General features: G+C 43.1%; 1 protein-coding gene across 3 annotated transcripts; it reads right to left on the bottom strand.

Annotated features, from left to right (window-relative positions):
* Nucleotides 1-12,406: 12,406 nt before the first annotated feature.
* On the bottom strand, nucleotides 12,407-14,487 carry LOC100217119 (uncharacterized). 3 transcript variants are annotated; one of them, XM_008674073.2, is made up of 6 exons: nucleotides 14,293-14,481; nucleotides 14,037-14,217; nucleotides 13,604-13,926; nucleotides 13,360-13,507; nucleotides 12,807-12,839; nucleotides 12,407-12,724 (listed from the first exon to the last, which is right to left on the bottom strand). In XM_008674073.2, exons 1-6 carry the CDS (start codon nucleotides 14,364-14,366, stop codon nucleotides 12,638-12,640), a joined length of 846 nt encoding a protein of 281 aa, XP_008672295.1. In that variant the 5' UTR covers nucleotides 14,367-14,481; the 3' UTR covers nucleotides 12,407-12,637.
* Between the last annotated feature and the right edge of the window lie 746 nt (nucleotides 14,488-15,233).

Consider the following 15,233-nt stretch of genomic DNA (forward strand, 5'->3'; position numbering starts at 1 on the left):
TTCGCCTTTTACTTTGGTGGAATCAGCGTTGACTTTTCGCTGTAAGCTCTGCATTCCCTTGGGAACGACTTTTGAGCTTCTCCCTGTTTCCTTTTCTTTTTTCTTTGCACTCGATGGTGCTTCCTCAGCTTTTATATTTAAATTTTTGGGGGATTTTGCTCTTATAGAGCTGAAGTAAAAAAGAGAAATTACATGCTATGGCCCCATTAAAGACCTTTCTCCCCCTTTGGAAAGGAAAAGGGTGCCATTAAAAAAGAATATAAAAAATTACATCAAGCTAGACATAATATCGTCGAAGCTCATCCGCATTCCATGATCTAGGAATGTCGTTGCCGTCCATGTCCTTCAATCTATAAGAACCGGGTCTTGACGAAGATACTACCAGAAAAGGTCCTTCCCACTTCAGCTGTAGCTTGCCTACTGTGTCTGGGTTGGCGACTCTCCGAAGTACCAAGTGTCCTGGCTTAATATTTTTAAGCCGAACCTTTCTGTCACGCCATCTTATTGTTTCGGCTTGATATTTGTTGATATTTTCTACAGCTTGAAGCCTGATCCCTTCTATAGCATCTTTTCCATAGAGTAATCAGCTTCAGCTTCGTCTTCTGCCGAAGCTACTATTCTTATTATACCTACTTTTGCTTCTTCCGGAGTTATTGCTTCGTCACCAAACAGCAATTTGAATGGTGTAAAACCTGTTGATCTTGATATTGTTGTGTTGTGGCTCCACACCACTTTGATTAATTCATCTGACCACTTTCCCCTGGGCTGATTGAAGATTAACTTCATTATTCCTGTCATTATGATGCCATTAGCCCTTTCAATGAGTCCATTTGACTCCGGATGCCGAACTGATGCGAAATGAATCTTCGTGCCAATTTGTTCACAAAACTCTCTGAAATCTTCAGAATCAAACTGCGTTCCATTGTCCACAGTGATGGCCTTGGGCACTCCGAAGCGACAGACAATATTTTGCCAAAAAAACTTTTGAATAGTAACCGAAGTTATTGTGGCTAGAGGCTTTGCCTCAATCCATTTAGAAAAATATTCCACTGCCACCACAATATATCTTAAGTTCCCTTGTGCTGGTGGTAGCGGGCCTAACAAATCAAGACCCCACCTTTGCAATGGCCAAGTGGGTTGTATTAACTGAGTTAGAGACGAAGGTTGTTTTTTATCTCTTGCACATTTCTGACAACCTTCGCACTTTTGGACTAATTCTGATGCATCCGAAGCTGCCTTTGGCCAATAAAATCCTTGACGAAAAACTTTTCCCAGCAAAGGCCTAGATCCAATGTGAGATCCACACAGGCCTGCGTGTATTTCCTTCATCAATTCTATACCTTCGGCTCTAGATAAACATTTGAGTAGTGGAGAACAGACCCCATGCTTGTACAGCTCCCCTTCTATTATGACATATGGTCGAGCTCTTGCCTCTATTCTCTTGTTGTAAGCTTCGTCATCTGAAAGAAAGTTACCCTGAAGGAAAGAGATGATCTCAGTTTTCCAGTCTTCACTATAAACAGGGGATATATTGAGGACTGCTCTTTCAAGAAGTTCAACCGAAGGTGCTTTTATTGTTTCAAAAAATACTTCCGAAGGTAAGGGTAGCCCTTGTGCTGCTGACTTGGCTAGCAAATCAGCATGTTCATTTTCTCCTTGAGGAATATTTTTGACAGAAAACCCTTCAAAGGAAGCCTCAATCCTTCGGACCGTGTCTAAATATTTCTCAAGCTTTGGGTCTCTTGCTTTGCAACTCTTGTCAGTATGACCAGAAATAACCTGGGAATCAGTTTTAAGAACTGCCCTTCTAATTCCCATTGCCTTTAGCTTCCGAAGACCCAAGACAAAGCTTCGTACTCAGCAATGTTATTTGTGCAACTGAAATCAAGTGTTGCTGCGTAACAAGTTTTAACTTTGGAGGGTGCGACCAACACAGCGGCTGCTCCTGCCCCGAAGGTTCCCCAAGAACCATCGCAGAATACTGTCCAAACTTCGGCATCTTTACTCGCTTCTTCTTCCTGAGCCCCTGGCGTCCAATCAGTAATGAAGTCTGCTAACGCTTGGGACTAAATCGAAGATCTATGCACATAATCAATGCAGAACTCATTGAGTTCCGCAACCCATTTTCCAACCCTTTCAGTAGCTTCTCTATTTCTCATAATATCCTTCAATGGTTGTGAAGAAGGGACAATTATATTGTATGCTTGAAAATAGTGCCAAAGCTTCCTAGAAGCCATCAAAACAGCATACAGCACCTTCTCCAATTCTGTATAATTTGATAAACTAAGAACTTCGGATACAAAGTATATTGGGGCTTGCTTTTTGACTTGCCCTTCAAGCTTCTCTTGGACAAGTGCCGCACTTACCGTTGAGTGCGAAGCTGCCACATATAACAACAGAGGAGCCCCTGGCGTTGGTGGAGTTAACGTCGTTAGGTCTATCAAATATTGCTTCAGCTCTTCGAAGGCTCTCTGCTGAACTGGTCCCCATTGAAAAACTTCGGCTGATTTTAGCACTTCGAAGAATGGTAAATTTCTCTCTGCTGATCTAGATATGAATCTGTTGAGAGATGCTAGTCTTCCTATCAATCGTTGAGCCCCCTTCTTTGTGCTTGGTGGTTCCATTCGAAGGATAGCTTCGATTTTATTTGGATTAGCCTCAATCCCTTTTGTTGAAACTAAGCAACCAAGGAATTTCCCCTTCTTTACTCCGAAGACACACTTTTCTGGATTCAGCTTTAGACCGACCTGTCTAAAATTAGCGAAGGTCTCCTGCAGATCAGCAATGTGATTTTCTTGCTTTGTGCTTTTTACAATGATATCATCAACATAAGTTAGCACATTTCTGCCTATCTAAGAATGAAGGACCTTCGCTGTCATTCTGCTGAAGCTTTCTCCAGCATTCTTGAGCCCCTCAAGCATCCGAAGGTAACAATATGTTCCACTAGGGGTTATGAAGCTGGTTTTTGGTTCATCCTCCTTCTTCATCCAAATTTGATGATAGCCTGAATAACAATCCAGCAGACTCATAAGCTCTGATGAAGCTGCTGCATCAACTAGGGAATCTATCCTTGGCAATGGAAACTCATCCTTCGGACAGGCCTTGTTGAGATCAGTAAAATCAATACACATCCTCCATTTGTCATTGGCCTTTTTTACCATAACAGTGTTAGCCAGCCATTCTGGGTATTTTACTTCTCTGATAACTCCGGCGCTGAGGAGTCTTTTCACTTCATTCCGAGCACCTTCGGCCTTGTCATCAGACATCTTCTGAAGCCTCTGCTTTCTGGGTCTGAAGGATGGATCAACATTGAGCGAGTGTTCAATAACATCCCTGTTGACTCCGCAAAGATCATTAGCTGACCATGCAAAAACATCTTTGTTGTTGAAGAGAAACCTTATCAAGGTTTTCTCTTGTTGCTCAGACAATTGAGATCCCAGCAGCACCTTCTGCTCTGCGATATCTTCGCATAAAAGCATGGGTTTCGGCTGATTGGCCGAAGCAGCCTTCCCCCTTCTATACTTGTACTGCTCACAAGCTTCGGCTTCATCTATATTGTGGATTGCTTTTGAATCAGTCTAATTCTCCTCGGCCTTTCTGGCAGCTTCCTGACTCCCATGAATAGCAATAGGTCCCTGATCCGAAGGTATCTTCATGCAAAGATATGCTGGATGAAGAATTGCTTCAAAAGCATTGAGTGTTCCACGACCGATGATAGCATTGTAAGGATACTCCATGTCGACAATGTCAAACACAACTTGCTCAGTCCTTGTATTGTTGACGAATCCGAAGGTCACTGGCATGGTAATCTTACCGAGCGCTACAATCTGTCTTCCTCCGAAGCCACAAAGAGGATGCGTAGCATCATGAATCTTGTCTTCGGGCTCTTGCATTTGTCTGAAGGCCTTAGCAAATATAATATCCGCTGCACTTCCAGTATCAACCAAAACATTATGGATCAGAAATCCTTTGATCACACAAGAGATAACCATAGCATCATTGTGTGGGTAATCCTTGAGTTGAAGATCCTCTTGAGAGAAGGTAATTGGAATGTGAGACCATCTTGACTTGATGAAGGGTCCTTGTACCCCTACATGTTGTACTCTTCTCTGTGCCTCCTTCTTCAGTTTCTTGTTAGCCGGCTCTGAGCATGAACCGCCTGTTATCGGGAGAATCAGCTTCGGAGCCGAAACAGTTCCAGCTTTGTTCTTGAACGAAGCCATTGTCTCAAGAAAGTGGAAGTGAGTTCACCGGAGGTGGGCGCCAATGTTGGGGACTTGTTCTCAAATGCTATGAATTAAGAACAAGACAACATAGAAATTGTTAAATGTTATAGTCTTTCGTCCTTCGAAGCATTATTTCCCTTGGGATATAATGGATTCCGGACGAAGGTTATGAAAGTTATACCTTCATAAACACAACAAATAATGAGGAAGGGTAAAAATATGTAAAATAATTTAAACACATGATTATTATTATTAACTCATTTCTATTTCGTTATTGTAAAAATGATAACAAGTTACAAATGTACCTTCGGCTTGAAGGAAAGCAAAAATACCAGCGTGAAGAAAAAACAAATGCCCAATGCGTGATTACAGGAGAGCGCGTGAACAGTACAGGGGTACTGTTCACCTATTTATAGGCACAGTTCACAGCCTGTATATAATTACATTTATACCCTTTACAATGAACTACAATAATGACACAGAATATCATGGGTCTTCAAGTCATTTCATCTTTAAGTCGGTTCACCCCTTCGTCTTGAGACATGTCACTGTGCTGAAGCTTTATAGTCGATAGCTTCGGCGCTGCTTTGGAGAGGATCTGCCGAAGGTGTTCATTTCTTTAGGATCTTCGGCTACGAAGCATACCCCCAACAGCCCCCAACATACTTGGCAACTATCTTGCCGGATTTGTTAGTTAAAACATAAGATGCATCAAAAGTTTTGAATGAAATGTCATGATCATTTGATGTAGTTGGAGTTTTCTTCTTAGGCAATTTTGCACGGGTTGATTGCCTAGAACTAGATGTCTCACCCTTATACATAAAAGCATGATTAGGGCCAGAGTGAGACTTCCTAGAATGAATTCTCCTAATTTTGCTCTCGGGATAACCGGCAGGGTACAAAATGTAACCCTCGTTATCCTGAGGCATGGGAGCCTTGCCCTTTACAAAATTAGACAATCTTTTAGGAGGGGCATTAAGTTTGACATTGTCCCCCTTTTGGAAGCCAATGCCATCCTTTTTTGCCAGGGCGTCTCCCACTATAGAGCATGCTTCTAGCAAATTTAAATTTTTCATTTTCTAAGTCATGCTCACTAATCTTAGCATTAAGTTGAGCTATGTGATCATTTTGTTTCTTAATTAAAGCTAGGTGGTCATGGATAGCATCAACATTAATGTCTCTACATCTACTACAAATGGAACTATGCTCAACGGTAGATGTAGAGAGTTTGCAAGATTTTAATTCAACAACCTTAGCAATATATCATTTTCACTTCCAAGGTTAGAAATAGTAACATTGCAAACATCAAAGTCTTTAACCTTAGCAATCAAATTTTCATTTTCATTTCTAAGGCTAGCGAGAGAAACATTCAATTCTTCAATCTTAGCAAGCAAGTTAACATTATCATCTCTAAGATTGGGAATTGAAATATCACAAACATTTGAATCAACCTTAGCAATTAAACTAGCATTCTCATTTCTAAGGTTGGTGATAATATCATGGCACGTGCTTAGCTCACTAGATAGTTTTTCACATTTTTCTACTTCTAGAGCATAAGCATTCTTAACCTTAACATGCTTTTTATTCTCCTTAATTAGGAAGTCCTCTTGGGTGTCCAAGAGATCATCCTTCTCATGAATAGCGCTAATTATTTCATTCAATTTTTCTTTTTGTTGCATGTTTAGGTTGGCAAAAAGGGTACGCAAATTATCCTCCTCATCACTAGCATTATCTTCATCACTAGAGGATGCATATTTAGTGGAGGATTTTGATTTTATCTTCTTCTTTTTGCCGTCCTTTGCCATGAGGCATTTGTGGCCGACGTTGGGGAAGAGAAGACCCTTGGTAACTGTGATGTTTGCGGCGTCCTCGTCGGAGGAGTCGGTGGAGCTCTCGTTGGAGTCCCATTCCCGGCAAACATGGGCATCGCCGCCCTTCTTCTTGTAGTACCTCTTCTTCTCCTTTCTTCTCCCCTTCTTGTCGTCACCCCTGTCACTATCACTAGATAATGGATATTTAGCAATGAAATGACCGGGCTTACCACACTTGTAGCATACTTTCTTGGAGCGGGGCTTGTAATCCTCCCCCCTCCTTTGTTTGAGGATTTGGCGGAAGCTCTTGATGATGAGCGCCATTTCCTCATTGTCGAGCTTGGAGGCATCAATGGGTGTTCTACTTGATGTAGACTCCTTCCTCTCCTCCGTCGCCTTGAATGCGACCGGTTGTGCTTTGGACGTGGAGGGGCCATCTAGCTCGACGATTTTCTTTGAGCCTTTGATCATCAACTCAAAGCTCACAAAATTCCCTATTACTTCCTCGGGAGTCATTAGTGTATATCTAGGATTACCACGAATTAATTGAACTTGAGTAGGGTTAAGGAAAACAAGTGATCTAAGAATAACCTTAACCATTTCGTGGTCATCCCATTTTTTGCTCCCGAGGTTGCGCACTTGGTTCACCAAAGTTTTGAGCCGGTTGTACATGTCTTGTGGCTCCTCCCCTTGGCGAAGCCGGAAGCGACCGAGCTCCCCCTCGATCGTCTCCCGCTTGGTGATTTTGGTCACCTCGTCTCCTTCGTGCGCGGTCTTTAGCACGTCCCAAATTTCTTTTGAACTCTTCAACCCTTGCACCTTATTATACTCCTCTCGACTTAGAGAGGCGAGGAGTATAGTTGTGGCTTGGGAGTTGAAGTGTTGGAATTGTTCGACCTCCTCCAAGTCGTAATCCTTGTCTCCCTTCTTTGGTACGTGCACTCCATACTCAACAATATCCCATATGCTTTTGTGGAGTGAGGTTAGGTGATGCCTCATTTTATCACTCCACATAGAATAATTTTCACCTTCAAACATAGGTGGTTTGCCTAATGGAACGGAGAGTAATGGAGTGCGTCTAGAAATGTGAGGATAGCGAAGGGGCATCTTACTATACTTCTTGCGCTCATGGCGTTTTGAAGTAGTGGAGGCCGATTCTGAGCCGGAGGTGGAGGGTGACGAAGAGTCGGTCTCGTAGTAGACCACTTTCCTCATCTTCTTCTTCTTGTCACCCATCCTATGGGACTTGATGGAGGAAGCGGATTCCTCCTTGTGCTTGTGGGTGGACTCCCTTGAGTGTGTTCTTCCCAAGCTTGCGGACTTGTCGCCGGTCCCGAGATCCCTCTTGGCGGATGTTCCCGACATCACTTCGAGCGGTTAGGCTCTAATGAAGCACCGAGCTCTGATACCAATTGAAAGTCGCCTAGAGGGGGGTGAATAGGGCGAATCTGAAATTTATAAACTTAAGCACAACTACAAGCCGGGTTAGCGTTAGAAATATAAACGAGTCCGAGAGAGAGGGTGCAAAACAAATCGTGAGCAAATGAAGAGCGAGACACAATGATTTGTTTTACCGAGGTTCGGTTCTTGCAAACCTACTCCCGGTTGAGGTGGTCATGAAGACCGGGTCTCTTTCAACCATTTCCCTCTCTCAAACGGTCACTTAGACCGAGTGAGCTTCTCTTCTCAATCAAACAGGACACAAAGTCCCCGCAAGGACCACCACACAATTGGTGTCTCTTGCCTCGGTTACAATTAAGTATGATCACAAGAAGAATGAGAAAGAAAAGAAGCAATCCAAGCGCAAGAGGTCAAATGAACGCAACAAATCTCTCTCTCTAATCACTAAAGCTTTGTGTGGAGTTTGGAGAGGATTTGATCTCTTTGGGGTGTCTTGTATTGAATGTTATAGCTCTTGTAAGGTGTAGAAGTGTAGAAACTTGGATGCCATTGAATGTGGGGTGGTTGGGGTATTTATAGCCCCAACCACCAAAAATGGCCATTGGAAGTGTGCTGTCGCATGGCGCACCGGACAGTCTGGTGCGCCACCGGACACTGTCCGGTGCGCCAGCCACGTCAGCAGACCGTTGGGGTTCGACCGTTGGAGTTCTGACTTGTGGGGCCTCTGGGCTGTCCGGTGGTGCACCAGACAGGTCCTGTAGACTGTCCGGTGCGCCAACTGCGCGTGCTTTGACTCTGGCCCGCACTGTAGCGCATTGAATGCGGTTGCAGACGACCGTTGCGCGCGAAGTAGCCGTTGCTCTGCTGGCACACCGGACAGTCCGGTAATTATAGCGGAGCGCCCTTGGAATTTCCCGAAGGTTGCGAGTTCAGCGTCGAGTACCCTGGTGCACCAGACAGTCCGGTGCGCCAGACCAGGGTGCCTTTGGGTTGTCTTTTGCTCTCTTTGTTTGACCCCCTTTCTTGGTCTTTTTATTGGCTTATTGTGAACCTTTGGCACCTGTAGAACTTATAGACTAGAGCAAACTAGTTAGTCCAATTATTTGTGTTGGGCAATTCAACCACCAAAATCAATTAGGAAAAAGGTGTAAGCCTAATTCCCTTTCAAAGGGCATGGGTCAGACTAGACCACAAGATGATATCGACAGACCACTCCCTAGAGGAATGATCAGATCAAGTACCAGGATGGAAGATGCTCACCTAGTGGTCGTCATTTAACAACACTAACGTAGTGTTTATCCCAGGCAAGCCCCGGTGCATTTGCCACCTTCCTTGTATTTATAAAATTTTATCACTTATATGATGCATTAGGTGATATGAGTTGATTGATTAAACACTTGATGCATTACCATTCCTTGAAAAGATTCATTACCATACCTTGTCACCTATTTTATAAAAGCTAGAGATGCTTAGTCATGCTGATAGATTAAGAAAAATATTTTTGATCTATGAATCATGTTGTTACAAAAAAAAGAAAATGGGCTTGGGATAATGAAGGCGTTAAGACGTTGATAAATTCATTATCCAGGCATGGCCCCTCTGTCAAGCGCCAAAGTTTTGAAATAGTTTAAAATGAGACCAGACGTTGAGCAGGAAAAGTCGCCCGTCTGTGTCGATTAAGGACCGTACCGATTGTTGGCCTGCTGATCTAGGACCTTTTATCTGGCCACATACCTCGTCATGGGCAAGCCTGAACCCGGCTATTCCCTATGTGAAAAGACAATCACGCACTAGGAGTGCAGAGATGGCGAGAGTAGCGTGTACCCCCTGGCAAGAGGATGGATGGGGAGTACTATGCTCTCAGGTGGGCGGACCTGTTCATGTGGTGGAGTATCCGTGGGAATGGTAGACATGTGCAAAAGAGTTAAGGGAAGCATATGTCATGTGGTTGGAGATCCCCAGCTGGGTATTAATCGATTCGGATCACCGTTACTTCTCGGTTATGAAGACTAGATCTTCGACCTGCAGCGTAGTTAACAAGTGAAACAAAATTTTGATTTTAAAAGAAAGCTAGTATAGGACAAGTGAATGCTCTAGATCAGGCAAATCGAGAATCAGAAAAAAAACTCAACTTGCTAAATAAAATTTTGGTTTAAGGACCCAGTATTAGTAAACTCTTCTGCAAAAATGAGTCTTTGAACTTGATAAGCTATACCTTGAATTATTTTAACCCATCATGCCCTTGAGAGTCATTTCTTTAGTCGGATAAGTCTTGCTGAGTAATTGCGTACTCAAGGTTTTATTCTCATTGTTGCTGCAGGTTATGAGTCACTTTGATTGTGATTGATGTTAAGTGCCGGTGGGCTCGGCCTTCTTATATAAGTATATCCCATCTTTAGCTTCTTTATTGAGGATTGTCACTTAAGTTAGCATGTATTTCAAATTTACGAATACTTTATAACATTTCAAATTGTAATTCTTTTGAAGCACTTTCTTTTGTAATCACTCCGATGAGGTATAATAAAATCTTGATAAACTTGTAATCATTTTGTAATAAAGAATCTATTTCCGCTGCAAATGTTTGTATGTGAGTTTTGTTTACTTAATCCTGTAATCTTGGCAGTAAGTGATTTATCCGGGGTCCTTGGGACACTCGGACAGATCCTGTTAAGTTGTTTGGTGCACATGCATAGCCGTTTGAGGTCCTTGGGGCAAGGACAGGTGCATGTGGGCCCTATAACTTGGGAGGTTCTGCCACACGCTCGGTGACATGGCTAGCTATCGAGTTCACGCTTGAACTCACCCCGACAGGTCATAGGGGGGCGGCGCTCGAAGATCATATATAGGCACGGAAACAAGCATAGGGCGCAACAGCCGCCATGATTTCAGCGCGGCGGATACGAAGATCCCCCCGGTGGAGTCCACAGCGCCAGAAGCGTACAATTTTGTGTCAGGCCCCATGTGGCGGTACCAACAAGCAGCGAGCGCATGTAAGGCAAGGTTGACTAGGTCCCTGGATCCGAACCTCATCACCGCCTCCCAACAATCACGGCGAGCAGCGCAGGGAAGAATACCATCTGACAGGGCGGCCTCACCGACCAGTGGAAACCCGCGCAGTTTCGTGCCCACGGGAGGCCGACAAGCCAGGCCCGCCTGGCGACGCCGCGGCTCACGACATGGGCCGCGTAGAGGAGTAATGTAGAATGGGCCACCGAGAGGAAGTTGGCCCATCGTGAGGTTCTTCCCCCTTTTTTCTTTTTCCCTTTTTTTCAGATTTCTGTTTTCTATTTTTACAAATTTCAATTTTAGATGCACAAACAAATAACTCAGCATGCTATGTGAGGTATTGTTATACTAATTATTTTATCCCATTATTTGGGAAAATTGTTTTAAATATGCAATGCACTCACACATTATGTTTATGTTAAGGAAATATTATTTTGGATGTGAACTGAAATCTAAAGTATATTCAAGAGTTCATATTCATTTTTAATGTATAATTCTTATGGAAAATATATTTTAACCTAAAAATCATGGGAGAATTTTACTAGTCTTCCGATTAAGACTTTGGGTGTTACAATCTCTTTGGCACATCACCATCCCTTTATAAGGGGTTTCAAGGTAAGTGTCATGTCGCCCTGATGTAGCCTCTAGTAGATCACAACTTTGTGGTGCTCCGACTTATTTTGGTAGATCTTATACTTATCATTGTTGATGGCAAGATATGCTAGTTACCTTGTGTAGTATAGATTGATCATACGTGGCCAAATGTGTATCGCTCGCCCGGTTGCAACATTCCATAACATTTGGCTGCACAATATGCATTTGACAACTCTATATTATGATACACATCTGATAACCTGCCTTAGTGTCGTAGTCGTGTCATCTCTTCTGGATGGACTTTCTTAGAGGTCCAAATTTGGGTCCTGATTTGGCTGACAGGTACACATGTGTCCAAGGATCTTCGGTATGATATATTCTATAGATTGGATCTAGAATGTTTCTATGATTACCATTTATATTATATGGCCTTGGATTTGACATATAGCATGGGCAGTCATTTGGACATATGCATGACATGCGTCCATTTAAGACGAATGATCCCTTTTTGGTCGTTTTCAATGCACGTTTATTTACTTGTTTTAGGTGAGTAAGAAAAGAGGATAGTCCTTTGGACGTGTGCATGGCATGCATCGGTATAAGAACAATGATCCTTTTTGTCACTTTCATGCACATTTATTACCTGTTTTAGGTGACTTAGAAAAGAGGACGGTTCTTTAGACTTGTGCATGACATGTGTTAATCTAGGAAAAATGATCCTTTTTCGGTTGCTTTCAATGCATGTTTATTTACTTTCTTTAGGTGACTCAGAAAAGAGGAGGATCCTTTGGATGTGCGGACGACATGCATCGATCTAGTAACAATGATCCCTTTCCGATCGCTTTCAACGCACATTTATGTACCTGTTTTAGGTGACTCAGAAAAGAGGACGTTCAGCTCAAGGGAGCCGATTAGTGTGCAGAGTGATTCATCAAACAGGTCAATCCATGAGGTAGCAGAGCCGATCAGATAGTTCAAGCTAGGTGGAACGCTTGGAAATTGGCAGCCTCTAGCACTTAGAGGCACGACAGCCACCTCTAGCAAAATGATTCATGAATCAATTTAAGGGAGTCAATCAGTGTGCAGAGTGATTCATCTAACAGGTCATGCCAGGTGGCAAAGCCCATCAGACAGGTCAAGCTAGGTGGCACAGTCACGCGGTAATAACATAGAGAAACAAGCGTGGTGTGTCTAGTGCGGTCTCCATAAGACTTGTTTTTTACATGTGAAGGATCATGCACACCCCATTTTTATGTGTTGGTTGTCATCTACCCTAGATAAGCAATGTGGCAACCATGTCATGTGTGCTTACCCTTTGAGTTTTTAAAATGAATTGAGCCAGCCACAAATAAGCTTAAATAGACCATCTTCCAACAAAAACTTATGTGGTATTCATTACTTATAAAGTAATGTATCGGGATGATCCATATATTCCGACAAAAAAGTTTCATATTAGATATATAGAATACACGAAACGGATTGCAACAATATATTTGTTCGTCGACCAATCAAGAGCTTCTGCAGTAAATTCGAATTATTTATTTGCAAATCTTCCCTTCGAACAGGACGAAGTAATAGCCTTGATTATTCTTCGTACGCTCAGGCACAAAAATATCTGTTCTTTTTCCCTTCGTCGAATGAGTAGTTGCCTCCTTTATCCGCACTATTTTCTGCTAGACTCTTCAGCTGTGCCGTAGTGATTATAAATCAATCAGAAGAGAACAAAAACATTTATATAAAAGGCAAATATGTAAAGATACGCTGATACCTTCTCTTGCTTTAGCTTGTGGTATCTGTAGCCCTGAAAAAGGCAAGTATGTATATAGTCATTGTGGGCTAAGGATTGGCAAATATACGTACATATAATAAATCCTATTCGTGGATTTACATGACAAACCATATAAATGTACATTTATTTCTCAGAACGAAATTCTCATATGCATATAATATTATTACTTTATCATGTGTCTCCTTGTTTCATTTGGTAACACATCGCTATCTCTTTCTTATTTGGCAGCTTTATGTCACGGACACCTGGCGCATGTATGGCGAAAACCAACGGATCACAAATGTGAGCCCCGACATGTCTATTTCGCCTCTAGCTAGCTAGTTTGTGCTGTTGTGGCATATTTATTGCATGTTAAAATTAAATACAGGTTGTTGTCCGAGGTTTGTAGAACTTACTTTGTCTGCCCTATATAAATTATTACTATCTCCGAATATTTAGTTCATTTTTTACTGAAACACGACAAATAAAAAAGAATATAGAGAGTATATGTGTTAACACAGTATATAATTAAGCTAAGCAAGCATGTACTTACTTTGTCTGTCCTATATAAATAATCACAGTAGGTGAACAGGGGTGCAAAGTTGCTTTGGCTACGGCCTCCTGCATAGTGATGGTAGTCATGGTATGCAGCCCCTCCGTAGAATGGAATCAGCCTGCAAGGGCTGAACGGGAAATGGTAACTGCAAATTTCAACAAGATGAATATATTAATTAATTGGATGCACTCTTGTTGTGTTTACGTCGTTGGAACTGTGCAGAGCATGTAATGATGATCACCCGCTGTGCGTGTTAATGCCCTCAATTAGGCGGATGGAGAACCATAGCCACTGCGTGGTGACATGGCATGGCACGAGCACTGGGCCGGCCAAGGCCGGGATAGAAAGGACGACGTTCTCGGCCCAGTGGCTGTACGACATGGCGAAGCCTGTAGGAGCCGTGAACTCGTGGTGGACGCGGTGGATCTTCTCGTAGCACCACTGGGTGTGCAGCAGACGGTGCATCCAGTAGCTGAGGTAATCCTCCACTAGAGAGTATACGACTAGCTGCGCGATGGTCTCCCTCACCGACGGCAACGGCAGTCCCATTCGGGTCCTTAGTATCTGGTAAATATAGGCATCGTACGTCATCAACGGCATGCTTTCTTTCTTTGCTAGTGATAATATTGATGCACATGCATGCATGCATGATATTAAAATACACAAGACAAGACCTTGGCGACCGCAGGATAGGAGACGAACTGAAGGCCAACGGCGAGCGGAAAGATGCAGGCCGCGTCCATGTAGCAGCTGAGGGAGGCTGCCGGGGGCAGCCGTACCCGGGGCTGCAGCTTGTACGGCAGCACGACGGACGGAGCGAACTGCTCTAGGAGTAGCAGGGGCAGCGGGGCGATGCTGTAGATGACGAACAGGATAAATGTGGTGTGGCAGTGCAGCCAGGAATCTGGCATCACCGCCGAGTACTCGTACCATGCTGTCTCAGCCCACGTCATGGTGCGCCCCAGTGCTCCCTCCGCCTCCGCCGCAGTCGCGTAGGGGATCATCGATCGGGGCCCTTCAAACCCAGCTAGGCTTCTGCCTACGTACGTCTGCTAGCTACTCGCGCGCTTCTCTTCCCTAGCTACACGCTAGTAGCTTCAACTGTTCGGGCCTCATGGCAGCTCCGGCTCTTGGGGGCTCTGCGCTTCTTTATACTGGTACATCTCTCACTCTGACACGTGGGTACGCACATGTGAACAACAAGGGACGGAAAATTACGTAACAGAAACATTATCTTCATCTTCCGAAATTATTTTCAGAAATGTTACGCGACACAGACATTTTAACTCTATGATAACATGCATGGTAAGCATCTGGAATCATCTACCATACGTGTTCCTTCTTATATATATATATATATATATATATATATATATATATATATATATATATATATATATATATATATATATATATATATATATATATATATATATAATATATATATATATATATATATATATATATATATATATATAGGTGAATTCGCAGCATGTAATATCATCTGGGACAGGTGGTACTCGGCCGACCACAATTAACCCTAAAAACCAAGAAAATATATATGCTCCACCTTTATTGTGGTAGCTAGGGATCACGTACGAAGTAGACAAGAAAACCGAAAACGTGCAGCCACCTCCCCCAACACGTCCACGTACGGAGCGGACCACAGCATACGCTAGCCCTATAGGATGTCACTGTCCGTCGCCATGTGAGGAGTACATAGCAACAACACCGTTCAGATTTTGCCTGATATTCAATCTACAATTTCGTGATACTATATTTACTATTCTACAGATTTTCAATAGTACAGAAAGCTCTAAAGTGGTGGTTCTAAACCGATTTACATTATCGTTTTTTAGCACCGCCGGTAC

This window comes from Zea mays, chromosome 3 (assembly GCF_902167145.1).
Source record: "Zea mays cultivar B73 chromosome 3, Zm-B73-REFERENCE-NAM-5.0, whole genome shotgun sequence".
Lineage (NCBI taxonomy): Eukaryota > Viridiplantae > Streptophyta > Magnoliopsida > Poales > Poaceae > Zea > Zea mays.